General features: G+C 31.4%; 1 protein-coding gene across 3 annotated transcripts; it reads left to right on the top strand.

The window, feature by feature from the left end:
• The first annotated feature begins 6,777 nt into the window (after positions 1-6,777).
• Positions 6,778-12,511, top strand: LOC148281403 (uncharacterized protein C15orf61). Of its 3 annotated transcripts, XR_015822371.1 has the most exons (5): positions 6,778-6,853; positions 7,085-7,228; positions 7,408-7,591; positions 10,615-10,840; positions 12,150-12,511. XR_015822371.1 is itself a non-coding variant. In XM_088226752.1 (4 exons), the coding sequence occupies exons 2-4, from the start codon at positions 7,088-7,090 to the stop codon at positions 10,740-10,742; spliced, it is 453 nt and encodes a 150-aa protein (XP_088082878.1). In that variant the 5' UTR covers positions 6,778-6,853; positions 7,085-7,087; the 3' UTR covers positions 10,743-12,511. The 3 variants fall into 3 exon arrangements, 2 of the variants coding, with proteins under 2 accessions (XP_088082878.1, XP_088082879.1); XM_088226752.1 differs by having other exon boundaries at positions 10,615-12,511; XM_088226753.1 differs by having other exon boundaries at positions 6,828-6,949; positions 10,615-12,511.
• Positions 12,512-13,416: the final 905 nt, after the last annotated feature.

The raw sequence follows: 13,416 nt of genomic DNA, 5'->3' as shown, positions 1-13,416 counted from the left end.
GGAAATTATTGAATAACATTAAAATCATTGCATGTTTGGCATTTAAGATTATACAGACAAAAAAGACTTTTTATACAACAGGGATGTTTTGAGAAAGGAACATGGAATTCTAGGCATTTACACACTGTGTAACATTTATTGTTCCACCTATGATTCAACATCCATATTTCTTAAATTCCTCCATCTGTTGATTTTTGTGTAAAAGAGCAAAAACCCTATTAATGTGCGTTAGGTTAGATTCATCCAAATTATTGAAACTACCGGGGGTGCTATTCTGAACCACTCTCGCGGCACGAGAAAGCAGTTTTTCTCTGGTAATTTGTATGTAAATACGAGATAATACAGCCGCGAGAGCGCTTGGAATACCAGCCCTGGCAATGCGTGAATATGTTATTTTTTATTTTATAATATAAAATACTCGGACAACTAATAAAAAAATGTTTTGAGTATGTCCAAATACTTGTAGATAATATTATTAATATTTATTTTTATTTTGGAAAATACAACAGTTTTTACATATATTGTATGCAGAAAATAAGAATATATATAAACGAAAATTGTGAAAACAGTCAATAAAAATTTCCACAGTGGTGTAAGCTATTGATTAAGTACATTATCAGTATCAAAATAAAAGCAATTAACAATTAAGAAATGTTAGGCACTTAGAAGTTGCAAATAAAATAAAAATACATATATTTATATACAGTTATAAAAATAAAGTAAAAAGAGACAAGATAAATTTTAATTTAAAGAATAAGAAAATAAAACAGTTATATAAAAATAATGTAAAAGGTACAAAATATAATAATGAACATACGAGTACATGCATAATTACTGGCATCGTAAAACTAAACGGGTGTATTTAGAGCATTAACTTTGTGGTCAAACATTTGACTAAATGTTATTAAATATTTGTATATAACCACTTACCGACTTTTCTATGCCTACCGGTTTCGAGATAGAAAAGTCGGTAAGTGGTTATATACAAACAGTTGATAACACTTGTAGATAAGTTTATAAAAAAATGAATTTAAGTGTATTGAACTCGTTAAATTAATATTTTAGTCGGTATTAAATTTGTGGTAATACACTTAAATTTGTATAACAAAGTGCCTATAACTCAATCACAAATAACTATCAACGTGCTAATAAGCGACGCGATAACAATTTCTCACCATGGTTGTTTATCGCATTTTATTTATTTAACTTTTTGTACATAATGTTATTTGTACATTAGCGGGCTAATTGCCAAATGGCAATTTCTTCCAACCAACAATTAAAATAAAGGTTTTATTTTTATAATTCAAGTTATAGAACATATTTCATAGAAAATAAGTATTAAAAGCTTAAGATATAGAAAAATAGAAATAAACGTATTTGTTTATAAATTACCTTAAATCAAAACTATTACTCAACGGGAAAAAGGAAAAAAAGAGGAAAAAGGAAAGGAGGAGAGATTAAGGAAGATAAAGGAGATGTATTCGCGATCACAATGGAACATCCGTGAAGACCTGGTATTAAATGTCAAAATATTTACGTTTCGCGACGCATAATCCTGCTGCGCAATCACATATTTGAATTTCACTGGTTTAAATATGGAAAATATTCCAAAACTGCTATTTTTATTTATTTATTTATTATTTATCATGCTATTTATTGCATTTAGTCGGTGGTTGGCAAGCCAAATGTCAAGAAATGAACTTTTTTGTATTAGATACTCCATACTATTTTGCATATACAATATATAGTATTATTTTTTTATAGTAAACGCCGATTTTTCGCTAGTGAAGTGTATTTATTTACGAGGAAAACAAAAAACAAATCGACACGAGCGTTGACTTAGAGATTACACACGCGTTCGTTGAGTTATGACTGCGATCGCTTTATTGTGATCGCTCAAATGCTTAGCATGTTTTTAAGCACGTCGATAGTTACTTGTGATTGAGCTAATGGTGAAATAAAAGCAAAAATAACATCCAAATCTCAAAGTACCGTAGTTTGGGGGAATACAGACTGCGGGGTGAATAGAGACGTCGTTTTCGTTAACATATGTTCAAAGTGGTACCAACTACCAATTGAATATAAAACGGCTATTTTACTATGGAGAGTTTATTTTTTGTGTATAGTCATATTTGTTTTTATATGACAATACTCGTTAACAACAAAACTTGACTAAACATAAAACACAAGGTAAAAAATATTGCTGTCGTTGGTGCGTAATTTTTTCGCTGTAAATCACAAAAAGATACTAAAATATATTGTTTCTAAATGAATTTTCTACTGTAGTAAGCATATTTTATACTTTATTTGAACATTTTTGATAAATTAAACATAATATTCATAGTTACAATACGCGTTATTCAGGGAATCTTCGTGTGTCTAAGTTTCGCTCAACAAAGTTTGGCAGTGGGTCCTTGGAAAATATTGGCCATTCCGAATATAATAAACTGCCCGATGAGCTAAGACACGAAAAATTGAATGAAAAATCCAGAAGTGTCGCAATCGAAAAATATTTCTGAAATCTTTTTGATACTGATAATTATTAATGTAGTTTATATAAGATGTTGTTTTATGTTTCTTATGCAATAATGTTTTCTTTTTATTTCGGATGTATTAATTTATATGATATTATGTATTGTCAAAAAAATGTTTTTTCTTATGTACGGTCCCAAATGAGTTTCTTTAATAACTCCTGGGAGTATAATATGTACTTTTTGTATTATATGTTTTTATAAATAATAATTAAAAAAAAAAAAAAAAAACAATGTTTTTAGACTATGTATTATTTTTTTATATACATCGGGGTTAATGGAGACGCCACGGGGGTCAATAGAGACAAGCAGCGGGGAAATAGAGACAGTGATTACACTTTATTATTTGAATACAATTTAATTGTAATAATAAAAATACGCAGATAGTTTTATTCCACTTTTATTTATAAATTTTTACCAATGACCGGGTTTCGTCGTGACCGACATCGTCAGACTGGTGGGAGACTAAACAAATTTCTATGTTATATACAAGTGCATGCAGGGGTTGTAAATCATGATTTCATTTTCATTTTTCGGTCACGGGTAAAAAATTATAAATAAAAGTGGAATAAAACTATATACATATTTTTATTATTATAATTAAAAATGCAGTTCCACCAAGAAATGTCTAGATAAACTCAATATATGAATACAATTTTATTTAAATAATAGTGGTTGTTTATTTTTTGTATTCTTTTCGAGAACCTGTCATTCGATTTTATTTGCATGAAATGTTTATGTGGTACTGATGAATAAGAAATGTTACGATACACTTTATATAAAGTTGATGCCGCCCGTCAATTCATAAATGCGTTTGTAGTGTCTGGAGTCGATTATTGTAATGGTATCTATGCAGGTCAGGCAGATTATATTTTTTATTTTATTATTATTAAAATTAAAAGAATATTAAAATATTTGTAGTTTATGCTATGATTCCGCAAGAAAGAAAGCAACAATCAAAGTAAATGAAATTGGATGCTTTTGTCAAAAAATGTGAGAATTTAATTTGGTATCGACGAACTGGTGAATTAGTATTTATTATAAAAAATGCATTATTTATATCAAGAGATTTATTTTGAAAACGAATTAAAACTGTATTTATTAAATGCATTTATAATTTATTTAGAGTATACAGAGGTTCTTTAAACCCTGTCACATCCGAAACCGTGATGATCAGTATAGGCAAAAATACATATTAGCATTTTTTTATTATTATTTAGAACGAAGAAAATTAAAAAAAAAAAAAAAAAAATGGTTGCTTACTTCTGCAGGGGAGAAGCTAGGGTGGCGCGGCCGTGCGGTTGACGATGTATCAGACACCCTCTCCCCACTCCTCGTTTCTGCAGAAGTAAGCAACTGTTCGTTTTTTTCTAAATTGTATTTTTTTAGATTTTAGTTGTTCTAAAAAAATATTTTAATGTGCCAATATGTCTTCTTGCTCATACTGATCATCGTGGTTTCGGGTGTGACAGGGTTTATAGAGCACCCTGTATATTAAATAAACATGTTAGATTGTTTTCAGAATTTAGACACGGAACCTAACCTTATTTCTTTCATTATATTTGTGTTCATTAAACGCCGATTTTTTTTACTCCGGTGTCTCTCGGGACGGAACCCCGGCGTAAAACGACGTTTACCTGTATTTACTTTAAAACCTCATGGTAAACACAACTTTTTTAACAGAATCCGATAGACGGACATTAGAAACACATATAAAAATAAATTATTGATATTTACAAAAATCATGTCAATAACTAAAACCAATGTCTCAAAGTATCGAACCTGTCTCTATTCCCCCCAATCTACGGTAGGTAAACACTTTAAAGATATTTCTCAAATAATATTTTTTTGACAGTATGAGGTATAATATATTCATAATATATTCATATGAATATATTCAAAACTATTTTCTTAGACAATTAGATTTCAAAAATAATGTTTCATTTTCAAGTAGGACTGAGTCCGCTAATTTTCACAAGGTACGAAATCTTGCAACTCGGCGTACCATGATGGATATTATGAGCTTTCTCTACAAAATTGTTAATAAGTAATTGATAGCCCAGAAATTGTTAGAGGCATTTCATACGAGTCCCTGTCCGTAGAACTCGTCAATCTGTACTCTTCGACATTCCTAACTCAATGACTAATTATTTAAAAAATAGCACTCTACCAAGAATACAGATTACCTATAATGAACAGTTTTAGTGACATCGACATATTACATTGTAAATACCATATTTCTATCAGATCTGTTAAAGACATTTTAAATGTATCTCCTGTTTGACTTTTAACTTGTAATTTGATTTTTAATTTTATCTTTCAATTTTAACTTTATAATTTTAATTCTTAATTTTAACTTTTAATTTAAACTTATAATTTAAACTTTTAACTTAATTTTAATTTAAACTTTAAATTTTAACTTTTACTTTTGATTTTAATTTCAACTTTTGATTTCAACTTTTAATTTATACTTATTCATTTATACATCTACTACCTGCATCTAATAAATTATTGTTGGTTGTGAATTTTTACAAAGAAATTTAAATGTTCAAGAAATTTAAATGTTAGTAATGTAATGCTATACAATGTCTTCTCCCTTTTATGTACTTTTTATTTAATATTTATATTTTTACTTTTTTAGAATTAAATTATTTTCCCCTCTCCTCCTACATTCATAATAAATTAGTGTGAAATCTGTAATTGGTCCTCTTTTTTTTATGTTCTTTTGCACCTTGTTTTATATAAAGACTGTATGATTTCCTTAATAAATACATAAGTGTACATGATATAGGTACCATATTTTGTCTGTTTTGTGTCATTCTGTTTTTTTTATTATATGGTATAATGTATAAACAATTCCCTATGTCTCGGAATGAGTTAAAGTAACTCCCGGGAATACAATATGCATAAGCATATTCATTTGTATAAGTACTACTTAACTTAAATGGATTAATAAATAATAATGATAAAAAAATTAAATACCCCAAAATATAATTTTAAATACATTTTAAGTCTTCAGTCTGTTGAACAATTTGTATCAAGTGAGTGACCTTTAAATGAAGGATTTATAATCCAGGGTCATCGCACATTTCTTCTCTAACTCGTAAATTTATTTTATGGTGGTTGAATAATAATACATTTAGTACGTTATGTGATGATACTGAAGCAGGTGGGCTTATGCACCTGTCAAATTAGCAAAATATTTTATTTTTTATATGTTGACGGGTAGTTTTCTACCCATTAACAAATATCTTAAGTACTTATTGTTAAATAAAAGCATACTATTATAAGCCCAAACTTGAATGTTGATTAAATTATTTTATACATTAAACTCTGGAATATGACGCTGGATAAATTGACGATTAAGTCAAAAGATTAAACTTAAACGTCACAAGTTACTTGTAACTCTTTTTAACGACACATTCTTGGCCACCAGCAAACATCTGTGCAAACATCGGATAAATAGCGCAAAAGTTTTATTGTGCTAAAGAATTATTTTCAATGAACAAATTTGTGTTAAAGAACGAAGATAAACGATTTTTGTTTCGCAAATATCGTCAACAGAAGTAACCGCAAATTCTCGCTTACAAAATGAACGACGTTTTGTGTGTACGTACCTGTTAAGATCGTTGAACATCGTTCAAAATCACAAAGAAAACACACAAAGTTTTGCACTAACACAAATTACGAACTATTATAAATAAAACTGTAATTGAAATATTCAAAAGAAAATATCGTTCTCACAAAAAACTTTTATTAACTACTTTCACATGCCCACCTACACACCTGTGGAATGTGTAAAACAGTCTCGGCGTCTGGGTTGACAGAATCTATTGTTTTGAAACAGATACACGTCAAACTATTAAAATATTTAAAAAGCACAACGCGTATTATAGAATTATCAAGAGCGCACTAAATACTTCACTTTACTTCAAGAAAACGCAAAATTTGTGCAAAACAAGAGGTGGCATGCTATTTTGACAATACGCCAAATATTCGCGGCGCCATGTTAGAATCGGGAAACAACCTGTTCACTAATTGCACCTGATTGTCCTGCATTTAAAATAATGTTTTTTATAAGAATTTTTAATAGAAGGTTTAATGTAAATGTTGTTTTTACGTTAAGAATATATTATAAATATCTAAATTTTATTATTGATAAACACAATATCAACGAATATATTATTTTCTAATATTTTTGATTCGTAATACAAATGTCATTTATGAACATCGTTTGTTTTTGTACTTTTCTGCTGCGAACACGAAGAACTGTCAAATTAATTTGAATAAATATTCGCCGATCTGACAGCTGCTTTTAATAAGTAACTATTATTAGGTTTCTAAATTGATTAATGAATTAGTTTTATAATTCAAATAATCAGCAGCTATGTATTTAAGTCATAATAAAATTTATTACGGTGATTTATTGAAAAAATAATGACATAACCTACAATTTTTAACGTTTCTTGACAAACTTTTGAATCATTCAAAACAACAGCTCAAGTTTATATGAGTATTCTAGGTAATTTTAACATACATGCAATTTCTTTCAGACGATGCAATGTCTAACAAAACTACCCCAATATAGTCAAAGGATTTGTTGCGTCAGAGCCTACAGTAAACCATCTGCATCAGAAGTTTTAACTGCATACCTCAAACAGTGTAATGAACCTCCTTGGACATCTTATTTCATCAAAGTAATCATACTTCTTAACTTAATAAAATGGTCAACCACCATTTTTAAATAACAGCAGATTTAGTATGGTTTTAATACAGTTTGTATTTGTTGAATCGAGATTGTAGCCAGGTTAAGGTAAAATGAAAGTCAAGTTTTGTCTTTGCAACTAAAACCAATCTTTTACCTTCATATTTTCAGTACAGCAGTATTGTCGATGATCAGTTCGGCTTGGCAAATTTCAATTGGAAAGTGGGTGAATCCAACTATCAGATTCTTAGAACTGGGTGCTTCCCTTACATCAAATATCACTGTTCAAAAAAGGAATATAATGACTTGACACTTTCTAATAATTTAATGCGGGTTATTAAAGTAGTCAATTTAGGTAAGACTTAACCCTTCTTCCATTACATATGTTATTTGACTTCTACTATTTATTTTATTAGCTAAAAATTACATTTGTTTATAAATTCACTGAGTATTAAGTCTTCTTAGGCTATGTTTGTTTTGAGCCAAAATTAAATAGAAAAAAAAAATTGTAACTTAAAAAAGAATCGGGTTGTAGTACCGTGGCTAGTATTGCGGACTCGAGGATTAGAGGTCCGAGGTTTGAACCCCACTCTACCCCAACTTGATTTCCATTTTCTAATAGTGAGTTATTTACAACTCCTTGAAAATGGTCTCCAAAATGAAAATATTCAGGTAAATTATAAGAATGCTAATATATATATATGTTTGGATAATTTATATAGCGCCATTTTTGTGAAAATCACCTCAAGGGCGCTGTACAATAAATAAATATCTCAGCACGTCTTGCAGCTACAGAGCGCATAGACGGTTGGGATTCTAGTTCCTCGTCTCCAATTATGATATATAGGGACTAGATAATAATATTTATGTTTCTTTTTTGGGTGATACTGTGTATGTTGGATTTGTTCCGACGTTTCGGCTACCATTGCAGGAGCCATCTTCAGGGTAAACTGAGTGTTTTGTAGAAAAAAGTGTGTGTTTAAGTACTAGTAATTTGTACCGTGTCGCAGTCGGCAGTAGGCACATTTCTATTTATTTTTGTAGTATGTAGTGCTGGGAACCATGTTGAGTGTAATTTAAGCCCGTCGTCTTTGTTTATGTTATTTGGGTGTCTGTGTATTTCAATTTCCTCTTTTATTATTCGTGCACTGTAATTACTGGGTTTATGCAAAATTTTCGGTTCAAATGCGAAAAAATGTCCGTTGTCTATAAAGTGTTCCGCTATTGCAGATTTGTTAGGATGCCCAAATTTACACGCTATTTTGTGTTCGTCAATCCTTTTCTTAGCTGTGCTGTTTGTCCTATGTAGACTTTATCACATCCTTGGCAACTTAGTTTATAAACAGCTTCCGTTTCCAAGGGATTCTTAGCTTTTGGGCTCAATAAATGGTTCTTTATTTTTCCTAAAGTCCTAAACGTCGGAACAAATCCAACACACACGGTATCACCCAAAAAAGAAACATATTCGCACCTATTTATGCAAATATTTTTTTTTTTTAAATATGAATTACATTAATTATGGATTACTACTTCCTTGAAATTATCTTACACAATAAATAAGTTTAAAAAAATAAGTTGTTGCTTAATTGTGCACAACAGTCAACAGTTTGTTAACAAGTTTTGGTATCCTCAATGCAGCTACAAATATGAAGCAAAGTTTTGCCAATTGTTATAGAGATTTTTGTTTAACTTTTCTGGCACCGAACCGCAAGTGAGTGTTTGCGAATAAACGTGTATCTCAACATCAGATTGTAGAGGAGCTCCTTTTGTAATTACATACATGATTTGTCCGAAAAGTAATGTCAGTGATTTTGCTGTGAAGTGGATACACATCGCAGCGCGCTTACATTGATTGAGATTGGTGGAGGGGGGAGTTTGCTTACGCACGGGCGGTTGCTCATTTGTCTCCGAGCATCCAGAGAGTTATGACAGGGATTTTCATGACACCCGTTTTTGTCTCCCGTACAAGCTGCGATGCAGCACTCGAAGGAGCAAAGAATTGCCATCAAGTTTTTTGTAAAACTCAGCAAGTCCGCAGTTGAAACTTTTCCCATGATAAAGACGGCCTTTGGTGGTGATTGTTTATCGGAATGCCAAGTCTACTGGTGGCACAAAGCGTTTTTCGAAGGCCGTGTAGAAGTCAGCGATAAAGCCCACGGTGGAAGCTCATCAACGATGAAAATATTACACGAGTCACTGAACTTTTTAACTCAGACTGTCGTTCGAGTGTTTGTTTAATGGCGCAGACATTAAACATTCCAAAAAGTACCGTTCACAAGATCGTGGGGAAAAATCTGCATACGAGTAAAGTGTGCGCGAAGCTGGTGCCCAAAGAGTTAACGGATTACCGAAAATCTCACCAAGTCGAAATGTGCCAGGAACTTAGGGACTTGTGTAAAAATGACCCTCACTTTTTAGACGGTGTTATCACAGGCGATGATTCTTGGGTCTTTGAGTACGACCCTGAAATAAAAAGGCAAAGTGTAGAGTGGCACAACTCGTCATCTCTTCGCCCCAAGAATGCCAGAATGAGCAGGTCAAAGATCAAGACCGTGTTTTTTGACATCAGGTGGGTCGTCCACCATGAGTTTTTACCACATGGTAAAACTATCAACGCCAAATTTTACGTGGAAGTGCTTAAGAGGCTCAAACGATGGGTTCATCACATCCAGCCCGACATAGTGGACGATTGGAAACTTCATCATGACAACGCGCCGGCCCACATCGCCTTCTTTGTGACCCGCTTCCTGGCCGACTCAAAGGTGCCAACGATTCCCCAGCCACTCTACAGTCCCGACGTGGCTCCCCCAGACTTCTTCTTGTTCCCGCGCTTGAAATTTTCCACGAAAGGACATCATTTCGGGGCAGTTGACAAAGTCAAGAGGTTTGCACCAAGGCTCTAAAGAACATTCCAGTAAAGGCCTACCGTGACGCCTTCGATGCCTGGAAATCTCGCTGGAAGCGATGTATCGGCGCAGGAGGAACCTATTTTGAAACCTTTCAATGTGTTGTAACGATTGGATCAATAAATCTTTTTTAATAGAATTACTGACATTGCTTTTGGGACCTACCATGTAGGTAAGTATTCTCATTTTGAATCATTAGGCCATCATTTTATGGATATTAAGAACACCCAAGTAATAGCAGCACAAGTTTTAACATTTTGAAAATATTTAACATTTTGCTTTCTCATCTCTTAGTCCAATTCTCAGCAAGTAAAATAATGTTTTATCGTTGTTTTTTTATTTTATTATGTCTGGTAAAGTACTGAAACCATTGCTTAGCCACCTGGAATAAACATATTACTTTGCAGTCACACTTCTTCATAGGATGATATTAGTTATTTTAGTACAAATAATGTGTTTTTTTATGTTTTAGGAATTCCATGTCTTCTCTATGGATTGGCTGCAACACAACTTATTCGGCATGAAGAAATTGTTCAAACACATACTGGTCCAATCAAAATATATTTCCTTATTCCCGAAGAAAAAGGATCGAAACATTGAAATGAAATTTTATAAAACTGTTCATAATAATCACATCTGTTTTCGTAGCTGAGAATATTAATTATAGATACAATTGAGGAGGCACAAATCAAATCTATGTATGTTTACTTTTTATAAAAACTTAGTTAGCAGCTGTTTATTAATGTAGAGGATGGTTCGTATCATATGTTATAGTCAGTTCAGGTCAAATAAAATTGTAAATCATTAAATTTATAACTGAATATCGAAGTACCAAATCAATCAAAAACATGTTCATGGGTGAGTTTCTATCAGATGACAACATGTTCATGGTCATATATCTTGGATTTGAAACACAATGTGTTTTGGGTGTCGGCCAATCACCAATCGGGTCTTGCATACACAAGTCAAAGAGGAAAGAACGTGGATGTCAAAAGTATTAAAACAAATAAAAATTGTCTAGACTCGTATAAAATTAAATGCAGTAAATACCCCTAAACCAGTCGGAGGGGGTTGTCTGAATGCTCTAAACATAGACTACCAATTGACCAAAAAATAGAATTATTGAACATATAAAGTACTTTCCTGCCAATTAATCAAATTATTGCCATGCCAAAACTTCAAGGACGTATTTTGAACAAAATTTAAATATTTACAAAATGTGTGATTCGTATTGTACTTTGTGCAAAACTGAAAAAAATATTCCAGCTAAACAGTCAATGTATAGAAAGATTTTTCTTAACTAAATCCAATATAGGTTTTCATTCTCCGAAATCAGATTGCTGTGATTTATGTGAATGTTTTAAGTTAGCAAAGGTAAAAAAGGTTATGACTGATAGCCTGCAGTCGTAATACGACCAGCATATTGCTCTTAAAACAGAAATGTGGAGAGAGCATCAAAATGATAGAGATGGCAAGACACCAGTATTGTGTTTTGACTTAGAGAACGTCTTGACATGTCCTAGGACGGATATTAGTTAATTTTTTTACCGGCGTAAACTTTAGTTGTATAACTTAACGGCTCCCTTATCGACAATTACAACTGTGTACTGTGCATTGTGGAGTGAGGCCACTGCTGGTAGAGCTGGCAATGATCTCGCTATTGCATTTATTTACATTTTAGAGAAGATGTTTGAAGCAAATGCAATAAATAATTTAATCACGTAGAGCGATTCTTGTGTGCCACAAAATAAAATTCTATTATTTTTAATGCTGTAATACATTTTTTTTTAATCACAACGAGATCAATTCAATAACTATGATGTATTTTGTAACTGGGCACTCTTGCATCCAGAAAATTGATAATATTCACAGCAATATTGAAAAAAGCTTGAGTACAAATGAAATATTATCTCCAACAAGGATAGTAAGGGTATTGAAAGCAGTAAACATAAAAATAAAACCGGGCTGTATACTGCGAATGAAACAATTTTTTTTTCTGATTTTTAGATGTCCTCAAAAGCTTTCGATTATCAGCTAATACCATTTTCGAAAATATCGTCAATTACTTCACGCAATGCTATCCTGAGATAGAATACAAACTCTCTCATAAGGAATGTGAACCTTCTTTTAAAGTAAATGTAAAATTAAAAGAAAAGAGGATAACCCGCAAATCAGGGATTGCCAATACAGGTTTAATTATAGAACCGAAAGTGGTAAAAAAAAAAAAGTTGAGATTGCAGAAAGCACTAAGGCAGACATAAAAGCCATGCTTCCATTAATTCCAATGCAAGACAGGACATACTACTCTGCCTTAAGGAATCTTTAATTTATTGTATTGTTTTATGTTTGTGTTAATTTTTAATTAAAAATATAATAAAGAAGGTATTTTTTTATTTTTCCACTGTCCCATTATATGAATAACATTTTAATTGAGTTTTAATCACATGGTCATTGTGTTCTGAGATTTCAATTGGTTTAATTACAACATTAAAAATATATGTAAAAGAAAACTTGTTGAACACGGTTTCAAATGCAGGTAGAACCTTATACAAATCATTATTAAGCACTTTTGTGTATGCATAGGGTTCTATGTTCATGTTTATGTATATTCTAAAATGGCAAATATTCATATATCCAATTTTTTTTTCACATTTGTAATATTAAATTACATTACTTTTCTTTCGATTAAACTGAAATAGCAACAATTATTGTATAGATTATGAGAAATTGACTTTCCAATGTTTGACACATAGAATTAAGAATCGACACCTCCTATCTCAGAATATGCCACGAAGTGATAACATGTCATTTTTTTTATTTAATTTTAGTTTTAGTGATATGTTTAATGTGTATTTCGTTTTTCTTAAGGTTTAAAGAAACATTTTAAAAACATTAACTTAAAATCTGAGTTTTTGTGAAAAAAAGCAAAGTAATGCTTAATCTCAACACAGGACTTTTAGTTCCATGGAGTTGGGACTTATTGTCTCAAAAAATGTACAATAACCTTATGTATGTAAATAAATAAATAAAAAAATATGATAATAAATAATAAAATGACCTAATTATATAATAAAGAAGTCCAGTGTAATGGAAATGATGCTAATGAAGAGGATGGCTGTAATGATTATTTGGAATCTAATGTTGGACTGCAGATTTAAAACGGTTTGTGAACTCTTACAAGACTTTTATTGTAACATTATTCATTAGTAATTATTCACTCTTAAAATTGTATGAACTTTCTTTTTATCATCGTTTTCAGAATGTCCAAAACGTT

This window comes from Micrasema longulum, unplaced genomic scaffold (assembly GCF_059751315.1).
Source record: "Micrasema longulum isolate JH-2025_06_02 unplaced genomic scaffold, ASM5975131v1 h1tg000468l, whole genome shotgun sequence".
Classification (NCBI taxonomy): domain Eukaryota; kingdom Metazoa; phylum Arthropoda; class Insecta; order Trichoptera; family Brachycentridae; genus Micrasema; species Micrasema longulum.
The sequence above is the reverse complement of the archived record's forward strand: the minus strand, read 5'-3'. Positions and strand labels throughout refer to the sequence as shown.